Source organism: Saccoglossus kowalevskii, chromosome 3, assembly GCF_978046115.1.
Source record: "Saccoglossus kowalevskii chromosome 3, keSacKowa6.1, whole genome shotgun sequence".
NCBI classification, from domain to species: domain Eukaryota; kingdom Metazoa; phylum Hemichordata; class Enteropneusta; family Harrimaniidae; genus Saccoglossus; species Saccoglossus kowalevskii.
The window spans coordinates 38,023,735-38,043,007 of record NC_140643.1 but is presented as its reverse complement, the minus strand read 5'-3'; the positions used below and the strand labels follow the sequence as shown (position 1 = coordinate 38,043,007).

General features: G+C 33.9%; 1 protein-coding gene across 1 annotated transcript in view; it reads left to right on the top strand.

The window, feature by feature from the left end:
- The window catches only part of LOC102801711 (uncharacterized), a 32,098-nt gene extending 13,075 nt beyond the window's left edge, over positions 1 to 19,023 (top strand). Inside the window, exons 4-15 of the mRNA XM_085497163.1 lie at positions 6,315 to 6,541; positions 8,621 to 8,765; positions 10,220 to 10,334; positions 12,838 to 12,906; positions 13,206 to 13,342; positions 13,758 to 13,845; positions 14,163 to 14,327; positions 14,968 to 15,077; positions 15,427 to 15,487; positions 16,330 to 16,413; positions 17,434 to 17,616; positions 18,414 to 19,023. Coding sequence (XP_085353289.1) covers positions 6,315 to 6,541; positions 8,621 to 8,765; positions 10,220 to 10,334; positions 12,838 to 12,906; positions 13,206 to 13,342; positions 13,758 to 13,845; positions 14,163 to 14,327; positions 14,968 to 15,077; positions 15,427 to 15,487; positions 16,330 to 16,413; positions 17,434 to 17,616; positions 18,414 to 18,506 — 1,477 coding nt within the window. The 3' untranslated portion in view covers positions 18,507 to 19,023. The remainder of the gene's footprint in view (positions 1 to 6,314; positions 6,542 to 8,620; positions 8,766 to 10,219; positions 10,335 to 12,837; positions 12,907 to 13,205; positions 13,343 to 13,757; positions 13,846 to 14,162; positions 14,328 to 14,967; positions 15,078 to 15,426; positions 15,488 to 16,329; positions 16,414 to 17,433; positions 17,617 to 18,413) is intronic.
- The last annotated feature ends 250 nt before the right edge of the window (positions 19,024 to 19,273 follow it).

Sequence of the window (19,273 nt, the reverse complement as noted above, 5' to 3'; positions counted from 1 at the left end):
GAATTAATTCCAATTTTGATGAGTTAACGCTGATTAGTGGAATATTAATGAACCTGTCAATCATTGCATCACGTACTAAACTCAGACTGGTGACAATCACCATCGGTGTTGCAAGAGGGTGTCTACAAAGGTCACAAGTCCCTTGTATATTTCATAGTAACACAGCTTTCACGGGTAATTAGACTTTTGCCATTTACACGTTCCCTTAATATTTAATTTTATTGAGTTTAAAAAAATTCATTATAAAATTTAGAGAGATTAAAATGAAAAAAAAAAATGGTTCACTTTAATAACAAATGTTAAGTTAATTCTGTAGTAGTTATATATACTCTTTATACACATATTTGTAACATTCACATTATATTAATTTTGAAGCAAATAAATATACATGTACTTATTTTCCATTTGAACACAAATATAAAGTCAGAAAACATAAATAAAATTAGACAAATTTTCATATTTAGGGGTTTGTATCAACTCTTGTACAATTTTGTACATGTCTTCATCAAAATTCTCATAATTTTATAATTGATAGTGTTACTGAATCTATGTCTGGATCTTTAATATGTTGTGAAAAATAGGGTGAGGCCTTAATTATAGTGTGTGTGGGCAGTCATGGGTTCCTTGAAACAGTCAGGACATGATTTAAATATTGTCCATGAGTGACATCTGAATGAGATGAATATTAGAGCAGTTTCAAAACCTCCCAACACGTGTCAAGGATGACTTTTGTAAAATTGTTAAACTATGTTTGCCTGGATACAGTTACATTATAAGTTACTAAACAGCAAACTGTTTAATTATTGTGCTATGTATCATCTGACTGTTAAGTGCATTCTAACCTGGGAGACATGTGTCCATCTGCTGAGTAAATACACCAACATTTCTTGCATAAATAATCAACATAAAGGCCTTATAGTGTCACATACTTACAGATCTCATACCATAATCTCTGTCTGTAAAGCATGTATCTGTTTCAGTAGGATCCACTTCATTAGCAGCTTGCAAGATGGGTTGTTGCCAATCAAAAATCATATTAATTAATATTAATATTAAATAAATTCTCACCAGTAGATTATGTTCTTACCATTGAAAAATTTAGAATAAATACATTCTTACCAACAACAGATAAATGAAATAATACCAAATATTTGATAATGGCAAATTGGATTAGAATTTTCATATTCATTCTGTATATTAAATTTAGTACTTTGAACACTAAAGTATTAAAAAATTTTCACTTTTTACAAAACTTATTTTTGTCCTTACATTTTCAAAAACAAAATGATCAAGACATAAAGCTGATGGGAATTTATGTGTATTTGATTCTAAATTAATGTGGAAAATTCTACAAAATGTTGGTGTGAAAAATAGTAGGATTTTAAAAGGTTAACCAAATCATGAACTATTAGACTACATGTATTTCCAACTCAGTCATCTTTAAAATAACTGTCAGACATTGGAAACTGAATGTGAACTGTTACCAGCATATCCTCATGGTACTGTAAAACCATTTATTTTCATTGACATTTAATTTCACTATTTTGATGTTTTGAGCATATTCACTGTCAATCTGATTAAAATCTGATGTAGTGTACGGGCTTTAATTATTTTGGCTATACATGTACATTTATTTTTATTTTATTTTTTATTACTTTTGTTATTAATGGATCTTATTTTAAACAGATTGATTCACTGTGTTTTTAATTTCAAGAATTTGTCAAGGAAAGAACAAGTTCTTTTGTTATTTTACATGTTCTCATAGATTTAATTTAACGGATTTTACTTATTAGCGAAAATAGTGAAATTAAAAACCAGTGAATAATTAATGCATTTACAGTATTAAGTGTTGATAACAACAAAATCTGGTCCATCTTTTTTTTCCAGAATCATTGCAAACATGCATTTTATTCGGTCAATGATCTATAAATGTGCTTTCATTTTTATTTTTCATTAAAAATTAATTTCATTTTCTTAAAATTCTGACGTACAAAAAATGTGTTACTTGCTATATTTCAATCATTATTTGAAATATGAATGACTTTAAATTTGAACTTGAATTGTTTGTGAATGTAGTTAAACTCACAATATACATTATAAATATCCTCTCAAAACTGTCATGTGCAATCCAGTGTCCTTATAAAAATCTGAGCAGCCTCAGCAAAATAACAAACCAGAGAGAATGCCTGTGTATACAGTCTGCAGAAACACATCAGTGTGAGTGTGTGCTGTAATTGGGACGGATATCAGGTTACGTTGATATCAAATATAGAGCCTCTTACACCATCAAATTAGTACTATGAATGATATGCCTAGCCTGGCTCTGAAGAGATGCTGTATTGAATAGCACAGTATCTACCGGTATATGGGTTTATGTGCCCAGCCTGGCTCTGAAGAGAAGCTGTATTGAATAGCACAGTATCTACCGGTATATGGGTTTATGTGCCCAGCCTGGCTCTGAAGAGATGCTGTATTGAATAGCACAGTATCTACCGGTATATGGGTTTATGTGCCCAGCCTGGCTCTGAAGAGATGCTGTATTGAATAGCATAGTATCTACCGGTATATGGGTTTATGTGCCCAGCCTGGCTCTGAAGAGAAGCTGTATTGAATAGCATAGTATCTACCGGTATATGGGTTTATGTGCGCAGCCTGGCTCTGAAGAGAAGCTGTATTGAATAGTACAGTATCTACCGGTATATGGGTTTATGTGCCCAGCCTGGCTCTGAAGAGTCCCTGTGTTGAATAGCACAGTATCTATCGGTATATGGGTTTATGTGCCCAGCCTGGCTCTGAAAAGATGCTGTATTGAATAGCATAGTATCTACCGGTATATGGGTTTATGTGCCCAGCCTGGCTCTGAAGAGATGCTGTATTGAATAGCACAGTATCTACCGGTATATGGGTTTATGTGCCCAGCCTGGCTCTGAAGAGTCCCTGTATTGAATAGCACAGTATCTACCGGTATATGGGTTTATGTGCCCTGCATGGCTCTGAAGAGTCCCTGTATTGAATAGCACAGTATCTACCGGTATATGGGTTTATGTGCCCAGCCTGGCTCTGAAAAGATGCTGTATTGAATAGCATAGTATCTACCGGTATATGGGTTTATGTGCCCAGCCTGGCTCTGAAGAGAAGCTGTATTGAATAGCATAGTATCTACCGGTATATGGGTTTATGTGCCCAGCCTGGCTCTGAAGAGAAGCTGTATTGAATAGCACAGTATCTACCGGTATATGGGTTTATGTGCCCAGCCTGGCTCTGAAAAGATGCTGTATTGAATAGCACAGTATCTACCAGTATATGAGTTTATGTGCCCAGCCTGGCTCTGAAAAGATGCTGTATTGAATAGCACAGTATCTACCGGTATATGGGTTTATGTGCCCAGCCTGGCTCTGAAGAGTCCCTGTATTGAATAGCACAGTATCTACCGGTATATGGGTTTATGTGCCCTGCATGGCTCTGAAGAGATGCTGTATTGAATAGCATAGTATCTACCGGTATATGGGTTTATGTGCCCTGCATGGCTCTGAAGAGTCCCTGTATTGAATAGCATAGTATCTACCGGTATATGGGTTTATGTGCCCAGCCTGGCTCTGAAGAGATGCTGTATTGAATAGCACAGTATCTACCGATATATGGGTTTATGTGCCCAGCCTGGCTCTGAAGAGTCCCTGTGTTGAATAGCACAGTATCTACCGGTATATGGGTTTATGTGCCCAGCCTGGCTCTGAAGAGATGCTGTATTGAATAGCACAGTATCTACCGGTATATGGGTTTATGTGCCCAGCCTGGCTCTGAAGAGATGCTGTATTGAATAGCACAGTATCTACCGGTATATGGGTTTATGTGCCCAGCCTGGCTCTGAAGAGATGCTGTATTGAATAGCATAGTATCTACCGGTATATGAGTTTATGTGCCCAGCCTGGCTCTGAAGAGATGCTGTATTGAATAGCACAGTATCTACCGGTATATGGGTTTATGTGCCCAGCCTGGCTCTGAAGAGATGCTGTATTGAATAGCACAGTATCTACCGGTATATGAGTTTATGTGCCCAGCCTGGCTCTGAAAAGATGCTGTATTGAATAGCACAGTATCTACCGGTATATGGGTTTATGTGCCCTGCATGGCTCTGAAGAGTCCGTGTATTGAATAGCATAGTATCTACCGGTATATGGGTTTATGTGCCCAGCCTGGCTCTGAAGAGATGCTGTATTGTATAGCACAGTATCTACCGGTATATGAGTTTATGTGCCCAGCCTGGCTCTGAAGAGATGCTGTATTGAATAGCACAGTATCTACCGGTATATGGGTTTATGTGCCCAGCCTGGCTCTGAAGAGTCCCTGTATTGAATAGCACAGTATCTACCGGTATATGGGTTTATGTGCCTTGCATGGCTCTGAAGAGATGCTGTCTTGAATAGTACAGTATCTACCGGTATATGGGTTTATGTGCCCAGCCTGGCTCTGAAGAGATGCTGTATTAAACATTTTTCATGTTCTTCCACTCACAATTTTGTTTTATTATTTTCTCTCAAGATTTTTTTCTTTAAATGTTTGTGTCAGATAACCCAGACTCTCATCAACATCATCTTTGTTGTTCAAATTTGCAAATTTTGCCACAGGATTTAACTTTATTCCTTATTTGGCATGTGAATCGATTATTGTGGCATTATGGCAATTCAATGTACAGTAACAAAGTTTTAAAATAAAAAAATTTTTCTTAAAATTTTAATTCTACACTACACAAATATATGACCTAGTTATCAAAGGTTTCCAAATTAGTGCCCTAACTTGATAATGGGATATACTATTTCAAAAATAATATGGCATCATCTTGTTGTGCCGAATTGAATGAAGTATAACCACCCTCATAAAATTTCATACACTACCTTTTTTTGAATTCATATACATGAACAGCGGTATTTGTATGTATGTGTTTTTATAATAATAATAACAATGATACAAATAATAATAATAAATATTAAAGGCATAGTTTATAAATTTTGTTTTATGAATTTCCTAACTTACATGTATATATTAAACAAATTTTTAATTATTTATTAATAATGGGGACAAAGTTGTTTTTTTCTGCAATAAAATAAAAACTGCATAGCCTTAGTTGGAATGGTTTGTGCATCATAGATTTTGCCAAAGTTGAATCCAGTTAGAGCTTTGAACACTTAGTAAGATTTTGAACTTCTGACCCTCAAAAATAAAATGAATAGGCCTTTTATATTTGGAAGTGAAGCCAAACAGCTGCTAGCTGGCAATGACTCAGAAGACTTAGTTTTCAACAAATACTCCAGGGTATATGAACAAAGTTCAGATGTAATGTTAACTCTCTAAGCCCCATATTGTTTCCAGCCAACACTTTGCTGCAACATTTTGCCTATTTTTTCAAAATTTTTTATAATAATGTTTTTGATCTTTCGGGGACATTTGTAGCATATTTTATTTTGTTACTCTCAAAGGGTTAATTAAAAATTGTGTAGTTCATTCAAAATAATTTCCAACTATATGCGAGTATAATCTTTATCCTACTAATATTAGTCTTGAAATATTAATTATTCTGCCTTATCCTTACCGGGACATTGGAGGAAAACAATCATGTGATGTATGTGTATAGTTGTACTATGTGAATAAATTTATGGTCTATGAGATTCTAATGTCTCAAAATGGCAACAAGCGTCATGGGACATTTAAAATAATTTGCCATATTTTTGGTTGTAAAACAGTAAATTAAACAAGATACACTTAGGCCCTTTGTCCGAGATGATTGAAAACATTTAGGACATTAAAAAAACAATACCAGCAAATTGCTGATGTCCAGTGAGCATCAGAATCAATTTCCTTACTTACTTTCTGTCTAATTTATTTGAAAATGAATCTGTCTAATAATGATGATAATAATAATATCATTATTGCATCCTTAGAAATAATATTTACTATCAGTTAATAGCAATATCTATATAAAATGAATCTAATAGTCAAAGAGAGAAAGTCAGTATTACAAATCAAGAGAATGATCATTTCTTAAAATGAAAGAATTGTGAATAAAATTGCGTAATAGATTAATTGTATTTTTATCACTACTTTTCATTAAATAATGAATTACTGGTTTCTTTTGGGAATATGATGTTTGAGAGAATTTCTTTATAGTCTATGACTATATTCATTAGAATATATTTGACAATCAATATTTACTAGTTTATTTGTAAATAAACTAAATGATGTTCCAGTGTATCAGGGTGAAATTCAAAATCTATTGTTTTCATACAGAATAAAAATTATAAATTATAATCCTCTTTTAGGAATCAAGATATGCATAATTACCATACACAGTTCTTAGCCGATAAAAAACTCAACCAAAAGCAGTTGTCCAAGTTTTTAAAGATCAAGAAACAAGAGCCTGACTGGAAGCCACAGTCAATCCTTGTGGTAACATTGGATTCCTTATCAAGAGCACATGCTCACAGGAAATGTGGGTTACCTCTGACAATGAAACTTTTGAAACAGCTGTATCGTGACCCACTTATAGGTTAGTACTATTTAACTGCTTAGATATTAGCCTATTGATATAAACGGAAATATATAGATGCAAGTCATCCTGTTACATGCCTTGGAGTATTGAAGATGTGTATCTACAATCGTTTTTCTTCCCGGGGTTTCTAGTGATTGTGTTTTTTTGCTGAGAGAATTGATCAAGTTTATTTGTGATGTACATTACTGGAAATGGATCTCCTCCCTGTGGGAATTGCCAGATTTGTTGGTGTGTTTTCTTTAAATTGCCCTATGCTTTTTAAGCTAATGACTGATAGTTATTTTCATGACCATGAAATCAAATAGTATGCTAGGAATGAAAGGAACAACTGTTGTAGATGTGTTTTGTGGTATTTCATGCATCTGGTAGTGGTTTATTGTGACATTTACTTCTATGATTTATACATAAAGCAAAGGTTAAGGAGACACATTCAAGTTCGGAGACTACAAACAATAATATACATTTGACTTTTCACTGCTGTTATTTATTTTACTCTATCATTGTCAAGGTCTTCTCAAGTTTAATGTTATGTAGTGTAGATGTGTGGGATTGGATATCATTATCAAATCCACTGTTTATTTGAGGCTAGGTTATCCAACAATGTACTCTCATAAAAACAGTCTGAAGTAAAACTCTACTTAGTTTATGTTAGAAGAGAAATAAAATCATTGAATGCATGTGTGTATATGTAAAATTGATATTATTGACTTTTTATCACTTTCTCACAAAGTTTAAGGCAATTTAAGAGAGACGATAGCTTTCAGAAAAAGCAAGTTGTTAGAGTTTGTCTGTCAATTGACTATTAGAGCGCAAACCTTTGAACAGAAAACATCTCAGCTTGTTCATACATAAAAATACGCAGTAAAACACTAATTAATAAAATGTATTTAATACATTTATTTTGTAAATTGTATTCTTTTCAATATCAGTTGATACTATTGCATTTCTGCAAAATATCAAAAGGCCATGTTGTATTGTTGCTGAGTCAGCAACACAATACTACTTCTGTTTCATTCATTCAAAAAAAAATATAATTGTAAATTTGAACTGATGGCTCAATAACTAGCAGATGCAACTCCATTCAAAGTGGACTTGTTATAATGAGATGTAAAACTTTTATTTAAAATATCAAAAAGTACAAGTCTGAATTGAGAAGCTAGTACTAGAATGAGAAATAGAACGTATTGTTACGGTAAAGTCAAGACAAAATCAGACTTGACAACTCTTGCCACACATGCTTGTCTCACAAAAAAACATCTTCATCTTGTATATTGTATTCATTCAGTAGAAGAACACCTCCAGTAGAAGTGCATATGAACCCCAAATCATATTTGTTGTATACTGAATCATAAAACTATTTTGATCATAGAAATTTTCTTTCGGCAACAGGTATTTTTTTCACATAGAAAAATATCACAAAATATTCACTAAAATTTAAAAAGCTAAATTAACGCTGACCATTTAGCAAAAAATATCATGTGACAAAAGTATTCACTATAAATAATAAGAATTAAAATTACCGTCATAAAATAATCTTATGACTGACAGTTTTAAAAATAACTTTTGATAATTTTAAAATATAGAGCCCAATGGCTTAACTAAATTGAAAATCAATATTAAAATGATGAATTTAGAAAAATTTACATTTTTAACTTTTCCTTAACCTTTTCACCACCACGCCCAAATTTTTCTTCACTTTTTTTTCATATTCTTCAATATTTCTGGAAATAAGCCCTATTATTGGAGCCAACAGACAGAATTTGAATCAATTTGCAGTTTTTACTCAAAATTTAGCTATTTTTGTCTCAAAATTCTGATGTGATGAAAAGGTTAAAAGCCATCAGCTATATGGGTTTTATACAAATGTACCTTGGGGGGTTCTCACTCTGATTTGTTAATTTCATGACAAAAAGTTTGATTTTTCGGACTTCTTATTGAAAACATCTAGCCTGACTGCTTTTGTGACAAAACCTTTCATTATCATTTTGGTAAAAAAATGCTCTTTTCAACTTCTTGAAAATGATAAATAATGTGTCATCTTGGTAAACATTGCCTCTAATATGTCTGTTTCTTTAGGTACCAGTAATTCCAAAAATTCACATCAAGCATTTCTGTTCAATCGACTAAATGCTATATCTGGTTCCACCATATTAAACCTGACTCCGCTCTTTTCTGGTGAACACTATGACAACGTGGATGAAGATAAAGTGAAGATGTCAATGTAAGACATAGTAATTGAATTATTTTACTCATGTTAGTACCTTATGTCTTAGAGCTTTCTTATAACTATTTTCTTTCTTATAACTATTTTCTTTCTTTCTTATAACTATTTTTGCACTTGCATTCTTTGTAATGACTTGATTAAAAAATAAGATTATTTTTGAGGTAAAATAAATGTGACAGGACAGAAAAAAGGTTTACATATAGTTGCGCTTGTAACATTCTATAAAACCAAAAAAGAAAAGATTTAGATTTAAACCTTTTGCACATTTATATATTAGTTAATTTTTCTTCTTTTTCTTTGATAGTATTTAGACCAAATGAACAAAATTTTCTGTTGACTACAGATCTGGGTCAATATTTAAAAAAATGACGGAAAAATTTATGTAGACTTGTTTTGTGAACAGGGTTAACAGTTGTTAAGTTTATCATCTCTTTAATAGAGACATTTTTATGGATAAATTCTGCTTTTATCTCCCTCATCACTTTAGTAAAAGTTTCCTGTGTAGTGGGTTACCTCTTACATTTTGTGAGAATTTCAAGTTCTTTATGACAAAAAAAATGTTTCAAAAGAAAAATCATTGTCTAATTAATAAAGAAAAAAGTGGGGTATAATAGTGAGTTTAAGATACTGCCCTCTAGTGTCAAGACAACATTAATTTTTTGCTGGAATAGAATTTTAAACTGTAAGTAAAAAAGCAGCTTTGTTAATTTTTTGTAAAATGGTGTTTTAATTCATTAATTTTTTACTCCAGTGTGCAAGGCACACAAAGGGAGTTTTTGTAGTTATTCGGTCTGTATGTCTGTATGTATATATGTATGACTTTTTCCACCAATATTTCAAGAACTGCTGGTCAGATTTCAATGAAACTTGGTACATAGGCGCTCTAGGACAATGTACAGACCTGATCGGTTTTGGGTTATAATGCATGATTAATGATTTCCTTATTTGCATAATAATTAAATAAATTTTCGGCTTTTCCATTAATATGTACTAATTGACATTTCATTGAAACTTCTATGCTCTAGCTGTGATATTGTACAAAGTTTTAAATTAATATCTCGAGAACTAATTGCCTTAATTCAAGGAATATTGGTACATACATTCTATAAGACAACGCAACCACAGATTTACAATCACATTAATTAATTAATTAATTAATTAATTAATTGATTGATTGATTGATTGATTGATTGATTGATTGATTGATTGATTTATTTATTTATTTATTTATTTATTTATTTATTTATTTATTTATTTATTTATTTTGAATTTTGAATTACTAGTAATTTTGATGAATATTTTTTTCTGAACTTTGATTTGAATTCCCTTTTTAATATAAATTTTTTTATTCACAGTACATCACATGTATCATATACATTTGGTACTTATTTTAAAACACAGAAAGTATTGTTACTAATCGACTGACTCGCAATGTTGCATTAAAATTACAGATTTGCTAAAGATATTAAAGAGTGGCTATGGCAGTATGCTGGTTACCATGGTTATTTAACATTTTATGGAATTGATAATAGTAGTGGGATGATGGGTACTAGGACTCCGTGCAAGGTTGGTACAAGCTCAGTTGCTGAATGACAGTTTTGGGAATGGTACTTATTAGTTTCTGTTCTGACGCTGTTTGAAAACAGGGACTTATTCATGTGTGTGTACGTCCATTTGTCTTTGCATGTATGCGTCCAAAAGGCTGTTAATTCAGTCATCTGCATAAATGCATACTGCTATCTATTCAGGTGTCAGTTTTAATTCTTTCATCATCAAAGTCAACTTTTCTCAGTACTGAGAACAATGAAAAGTAATTGCTATTTGGTCCAAAAGACTCCAGACTGCAACAGTGTTTGGTGGGCAAAGGGTTCAATGGGCTCCAGACTTCAACAGTGTTTGGTAGGAAAGGGATTCAATGGGCTTCAGACTGCAACGGTGTTTGGTGGGAAAGGGATTCAGTGGGCTCCAGACTGCAACCGTGTTTGGTGGGCAAAGGGTTCAATCGGCTCCAGAATGCAACAATGTTTGGTGGTAAAAGGATTCAATGGGCTCCAGACTGCAACAGTGTTTGGTGGGAAAGGGATTCAATGGGCTCCAGACTGCAATAGTGTTTGGTGGGAAAGGGATTCAATGTGCTCCAGACTGCAACAGTGTTTGGTGGGAAAAGGGTTCAATGGGCTCCAGATTGCAACAGTGTTTGGTGGGAAAAGGAATCAATGGGCTCCAGACTGCAACAGTGTTTGGTGGGAAAGGGATTCAATGGGCTCCAGAATGCAACAGTGTTTGGTGGGAAAGGGATTCAATGGGCTCCAGACTGCAATAGTGTTTGGTGGGAAAGGGATTCAATGTGCTCCAGACTGCAACAGTGTTTGGTGGGAAAAGGGTTCAATGGGCTCCAGATTGCAACAGTGTTTGGTGGGAAAAGGAATCAATGGGCTCCAGACTGCAACAGTGTTTGGTGGGAAAGGGATTCAATGGGCTCCAGAATGCAACAGTGTTTGGTGGGCAAAGGGTTCAATGTGCTCCAGACTGCAACAGTGTTTGGTGGGAAAAGGGTTCAATGGGCTCCAGATTGCATCAGTGTTTGGTGGGAAAAGGATTCAATGGGCTCCAGACTGCAACAGTGTTTGGTGGGAAAGGGATTCAATGGGCTCCAGACTGCAATAGTGTTTGGTTGGAAATGGGTTTAATGGGCTCCAGACTGCAACCATGTTTGGTGGGCAAAGGGTTCAATGTGCTCCAGACTGCAACAGTGTTTGGTGGGAAAAGGGTTCAATGGGCTCCAGATTGCATCAGTGTTTGGTGGGAAAAGGATTCAATGGGCTCCAGACTGCAACAGTGTTTGGTGGGAAAGGGATTCAATGGGCTCCAGACTGCAATAGTGTTTGGTTGGAAATGGGTTTAATGGGCTCCAGACTGCAACAGTGTTTGGTGGGCAAAGGGTTCAATGGGCTCCAGACTGCAACAGTGTTTGGTGGGAAAAGGATTCAATGGGCTCCAGACTGCAACAGTGTTTGGTGGGAAAGGGAGTCAATGGGCTCCAGACTGCAACAATGTTTGGTGGGTAAGGGATTCAATGGGCTCTTGACTGCAACAGTGTTTGGTGGGAAAAGGATTCAATGGGCTCCAGACTGCAACAGTGTTTTGTGGGAAAGGGATTCAATGGGCTCCAGACTGCAACAGTGTTGGGTTGGAAATGGGTTCAATGGGCTCGAGACTGCAACAGTGTTTGGTGGGAAATGGGTTCAATCGGCTCCAGATTGCAACAGTGTTTGGTGGGGAAAGGGTTCAATGGGCTCCAGGATACAACAGTGTTTGGTGGGAAAAGGGTTCAATGGGCTCGAGACTGCAACAGTGTTTGGTGGGAAAAGGGTTCAATCGGCTCCAGACTGCAACAGTGTTTGGTGGGGAAAGGGTTCAATGGGCTCCAGGATACAACAGTGTTTGGTGGGAAAAGGGTTCAATGGGCTCGAGACTGCAACAGTGTTTGGTGGGAAAGGGATTCAATGGGCTCCAGACTGCAACAGTGTTTGGTGGGGAAAGGGTTCAATGGGCTCCAGGATACAACAGTGTTTGGTGGGAAAAGGGTTCAATGGGCTCGAGACTGCAACAGTGTTTGGTGGGAAAGGGATTCAATGAGCTCTAAACCACAGTGTTTGTGATGCATATAGATGTGCATTATTGTGTTGCCTTTTAAGCTGTCACAAAAAAGTAATTTGAGACATTCCTACTGTAAATGCATGACTATGATTGGATGAGAGATCATAAACCATCAACCATAAATCTAGTTGATCCTGGAAGCACCGGCCTGTCCTTAATTAGTCCTTACTGATGATATCATTTGTGGATGCATGTGTTAAGTTAATGTATGTAATATACGATACATTTGGATTAGTTGGACGTTTCTATATGATTTCATAAATTGTCATTATTTGCCACCAGGGGGCGCTATATGCTATTTTTAGGTCTCTGTATAATTATATACTTGTACAGATAGATTTTTCTGTGCAGATTCTAGTTCTGTATTTATTTGTTTTCATTATTAAAGTGCTTGTATCTTCTGTTATAGGATTGTCATTACCGTCCACCAACTTTACCTCATGCACAACATGGCTGGTTAAAAAAAGAAAACACTCAGGTATGTTTTAGGTCTAATAATCTATTAATTAATAATTCTAGTTCTCTTGTCTATTTCATTTCTGGCTATCAGACGTGTCCCAACAAACTATGTGTCTAGAATGGCAGTGGAAGTATATATAACTACAACATTTATCCCTAGTATGGATTAAACTTCGGTTTTCATTGAATTTAATCCTAAATGTTTATTGGCTTCTTATTTGAGCTGTGAAATAATTGGTTTTGTGTTTTTTTTTTTACATATACATGTATTAACAATTATTAAGTTGAGTGATGATTCTTCATTTAATATTTTATCAGATTGATGTAAATACATGGAGTGGTCTGTGTGATGGCAATGGTATGTTACATGATTATTTATTAAATTTCACTAAAGAGTTTCTGCAACAGGATCACCCTGCTAAATGGGCTGCCATAGATTTGAATGCTGGCCACAGGTATGTATAAATAAGGTAAACTGTTAGAAATAGGCTTCCCTGACTGCCATAGACATGAATGCTGGCCACAGGTATGTATAAATAAGGTAAACTGTTAGAAATAGGCTTCCCTGACTGCCATAGACATGAATGCTGGTCGCAGATATAATGGGTTATCATAGATTTGAATGCTGGTTACAGGTTGTAGTTCCTATTAAATGGACTCATGGACTTAGAATCTGACCACAGTTTAGTCTCTGCTAAATCAGCTGCCATAGAAAGAAATGTACATACCAATGCCACATGTACGTACCGGAAAATGGCTGTAGTCCATGTTAAATTCTGATAAGTCTCTGCTGAATAGCATTTCAGCAATTTTAATAATTCTGAATAGATTAATATATGCTTACATGATATATGTTAATCTGTTTTTCAGAGCAGAAGATGAATCTATCAATCAAGTTGACAGAGAGTTGGCAGAATTTCTTAGAAGTGTGTTATCAGAAAATAACAACCTCACAGTGGTATGACCTCACTATTTTCTATACATGCTTACCTCATACATTCACATGTAAATGCATTATAGTGTTATGAGAAATCAAGGTTTACAAATTTGGAGGATACTAATCAAATGTTGCTTCATTTGAACATCAAAGTTTATTGTTGTCACATTCACAGAATAAAACACATACCGGTAGTATGTAAAAATATGTTTTGTTATAAATTTTTTATGAATTTCCTAAGCAATGGAAATGATTTGGTTCAAAATTAACTTATGTAGCAAAAATGGGTTTTGTGTTCAAAGGTATTAGCAATGTATATTTCATCTATTCTTTTTCAGTTTATCTTAGGTGACCATGGTAAAATGTACCAGTCATTTCCATCGCATATTGGTGGTTATTACGAGACTCAACTACCGTTTCTTTCAATTATTTTACCAAATAAGTTGCTAGATGAAAATCCTTCTATGGTAGATGTACTTATTGTTAATCAAGAGAGATATATTGTAAGTTCATGTCAGTTAAACTATTTCTTCTCTGAGTGCAAGTTGGTTTTTATTTTTTTATTAAACTAAAATAAATTTCCTGTTAGTAGTATGTTCGTGTGTATCTTTATAAATTTTCTACGGTATTTGGTTTTATCAATAAATTGTTTGTGATACTATTTTTTTCTAGTAAAATTGTATAGAGATTTTTAAATTTGAATTGTCAATTCCACAAATAAATTACAGATTTTGGTTTAATTCATTATATTTCTTGATATAAAATTCTGTAGAAATTTCTTTCAACATTATTTAGAAATTCAATATATAAACTTACAGTTGCAGTAAGTGTTCTGTGCCTGTATAGGATGAGAAAACCAGATACCGGTATATGTCACCCTCTCCATAACCATACAATCTCAGCTGTAACTTACATGTTATGTACAGGCATCTGAGAACATGCTTGGCTGGGACTAAACATGCTTGGCTGGGACTAAACATGCTCATTATGTTATATATAAAAAAAAATTCTTTAAACTGCTTTCACAGTACTGTGTCAGCAAGTATGTACTCAAACAAGCATTTTTCCTCCATGTATACAACCATATATTAGTAAATATATTTTGTTGAATATTAGCAATAATTTCTTTTTTTAATACCACAGGTGCAATCTGATTTACATAAGACTATGAAGTCGCTGATTCAGTACCCGCTAGCTGTTAGTGGCTCTGTTGCTCCACAAGCAATCAACATACTCACTGATATTATTCCAAGGTGAAATTATTATTCTATATGGTACCATCTTTACAACATAAATCAAATCGGAAAATATTTTCATAGTCCTATTATACGAAATAGACACATTAAAATTAAGAGAAAGTAGAGGGCTATTTACAATATACATGACATGAGTGAGTGTGAGATTATACAACCAGTAGAGAATAAATCACATACATTTACTTTGCTGTATGTGTTCAGTGAGTAGCACATACACTTAAATGATACTGGTATGTTGATGATAAAAAAAAGTTATATTTTAATGACTCAGTATACAATAAATGCAATTAATCAGACATACTAAAAACTTCTAGTTGACTCATTGCGTCTTGTGTTCTTGTCACAGAAACCGTACATGTGAGGAAGCTGGCCTTCCATCTTGGAGTTGTGTTTGTGGGACAATGAAGGTAAGTTTGCATATATGTACTACAATAATTGTGAACAAACAGCATACTTAATGAGCTCATTTGCATAATTAATTTGTTTATCTTATTACTATCACCAATCATCAGGAAAATATGCTTTACATACATGCACAGTTAATTTTTCAAATTATTGATAGTGCTTTTTGCAAATCTGATTTTCATATACTTTTTTTGACCCACAAGTATTTGTATTCTGCAAAATTAAAATTGTTTACAGAATCCTCATTTTCACACGGCCATATTTCTGTTAAAAAAAAAATAACTTTGTGAGATGGCCTATGCTATCTGATATAATGTTTGTAGTTAATAACTTTATTTGCATATTTCATTTATTTGGAGTTCATGTTATTATTAATCTTTGATAAAACATTTGATTTTGTTTATATGTACAGCATTTCAATCTATTTTAGGCTCATATGCATATTTTAATATTTTCAATAATTATTTGTTAACCCTGAACTTTCACTGTCAATAAATATCAATGTTTTCAATCATATTTCTTGCCTGTGACATTACTGGCCTCTGATGTCATAACATCTAAGACAATCAGAATAATTGTTGTAGACAAGATGATGGACACTTTGAAATGCATTTCTTAACCAAAGTTTAATTTTAATTTCAACCCAGAAAGTTTGCACCTCACTTTCTACCTTGTTTCCTTTGGGAATAATGAAAAAGTTATTGACCTTAGTTTCAGCCTATATCACAAATTATCTTTTTTGTTGTCTTATTTAGATGTTTTCGTCATCTCTGTGATGTCTTCTTTCAATCTTTGCTTTCATCAGTGCACAGGAGACTTGCTAACTTTTTCTGATTTTTTTAAGAAAATGAGCGATTTTGAATGGCAAGAAAAACACACTAGGATGGCTCAGTTAGCATTGGATTTTGTGAATGCTAAGCACAAACAGGTGAGACTCATGTCATAGCATACTGTAAGACTTAGTCATTTCCACGAAACGAAACGAAACATGACAGAAATAAATTTGTCACGAATATTTAGTTTCCACCTTTTTTCTGCCTACTTTGCAGCTCGATTCATTTGTGCTGACATGGCGCGACAGCCATTTTGGAATTGTTGAACACTGATGGCACTATTCATTTCGTGTTTCACAGTGTAAAATTTTGTCAGATATTATTAGGCCAATGAAAAAAATGCGGGTTAGGGTTAGGGTTTCATTTCGTTTCGTGGAAAAGACTAAGCCCACTGTACAACTGAACATAATATACACACTAAAACACAAAAAGGTAAGCTCATGTAAATATACTGCAACAATGAACACATAGGGGAGAGGCTCAGATAATATACAATTTACTGCAACACAACACTAAAAGGTAGAACTTGTGTGGTAGAAAACAACAAAATGGTGAGCTATTGTAATAAACTACAATACAACTGTAACACTAAAATTGTGAGACTAGTGTAATATACTGCAATGCTGAACACAAAATGGTAAGGCTCATGTAACAGTATACTGCTACACTAAACAAAAAGGGAGGCTTTGCAGATAATATACTGCAACACCACACACTAAAAAGTAAGGCTAAACTGTGGGCTCATAATATACTGCAACACTGAACACAAAAGGGATAATCTCACATAATATGCAACACTAAAATGTGAGCACCACTAAATATTATACTGCAATATGTTAAAGGTGCATGCTCACATATTATCCTGCAACACTAAAAGATTAGACCCACTTACTATCGTTTCAGTCATTCTTTGAACGAGTATGTTTAACTAAATATTGCTACTCTCAGGCTCACATGCAACATTGAAAGGTGGCACCCACTTACTTGTATACATGTAGGTTAAATATTGAATTTCCAAATTATACTCAATATAAACCTACATATATCAATAATATGTATAATCTGTGAATGTTATTTTTGTCAATTAACTGTTTTTACTCCTGAATAATTTGTAGCTAAAAAAGAAGAATATTAGTTCATGCTTGGATCTGCATCTCAGAAAGATAAATCATATATTCATGAATGAGAATCCTTCATCAAATTCTGAATGGACCACGTTATATCAAATTACTTTTCAAACTATAGAGAAGCTCACCACATGGCAGGCTGTGGTGGATGATTTGTTTGACATAAAACAGGTATGTTCATGGTAAATTTAAGGTAATGCTACCTTAATTTAAATTGTACATTTTTGCACATATATGCAATGCATTGTGGGAGATAACTTTTTTTTGTTTAACATTTTTCATCCCATGTCAGCAAGCAAAATTTTGAGATAGGAAAAATAATCTCACATAGGAATCTGTGTAAAAATGCCAATTATGACCAGTGTCCAGGCAGGACATATCAGACTCTTCTTTCAGGGATATTTAAGATTACAAATCACAGTGACTTTTGTGCAGTTTTGTCTTCACTTTATCACGAAATTGTGAACACTGGTATCTGCCAAAATGTTACTATTTACAGTATTTCCCTCAACAAGTTGTTAAAATTGTACTCCAACAGCATTCATAAAGCTTATTTGGGGTCTTGAGATTATTTAACAATGTGAATTTGCACAACTTGAAGGATATGTATAATAAATTTATGTTTAAATGCCATTTCTTTTTTAATGCTGGTGATTGAGTGTGTGTTCAAATTAGTATTGTGATGCACTTGGAATCATAAGGATTCACTTCTTTACTGCAACACTGTGGGCTGCACTAATTGGGAATTAATTATTACGTCAGAATCCTGATGAATCTTTGTTTTTTCCCATTTGTAAAATCTGTCAGCTGTGTGGTACATATATTGCACTTTTATTTCAATAGACAATGTGTTAAACATCTACCATAGAGATTGGTATAAACTAGAATGCAAATATTCTTCAGTATCTGTTAATGTTTGTTTGCTATAATTGGGTCTGAACATATTGTTTTGATTTCCATGTCAACAGGTGAAGCATGTGAGCTTATATCAGAGGTTTGAAGTTTGTCAGGATAAAGAAGTTCCATTACAGTATTGTGTATGTGATCATCCTACCAATTGACATCATGCAAGATATGGAGTATTAACCCACTATATGATGTGTACTCTTGTATTTAGTTTATGAGACCGATAGCTCACATTTCTCAATCAGGAAAATGCCTGGTTGTAACTAGCACTGTGCACTGTGCTGTACAGTATGAAGTCAAGTTTTGTATAAAAATAATGTTTATAATAACACGCCCATATTGAACATGACATGCCACGATGACATGTATCATTTTAAAAGATTCTGGATTTGAAACCATTTAAACAATCCTGGATATGAGTCTTATTACTTCACTGGTATGGGAGAATAGCATTACTGTTATCAAACTTTCTACAACCCAAAATTCACTTACACAAATGCTCATGTTTCAGCAAGTTAAGAAATTAAAACAAACTAGGGGTGTTTTTAATATGACAAGTGCTCATCACAGTATGATATACATGTATATGTTGGATTTCTAAATTATTTGATTATAGATATTTTTATTCGAATTTATTAATATAGATATATTTATTAAATCATCGAATGTCAATGTTGTTTTGTCAATTACTGAATGTTGGACAACTCAAATAGAACTAAAAGGCACTTTTAAAATAGAAACTCAACATACTTTTTTTACTAATCTACGTACCATATTGGATTAATGCCATTCATCTTGCCTTGCCAAACGGATCAGGTCTTTTGGGCCATGTTTCAAAAGCAACTGTTTCTATAAATTTCAAAATTTGTTTCTAACTTATTATTCAAAGTTATGGGGAAACCAGAATTGTAATTGCATATTA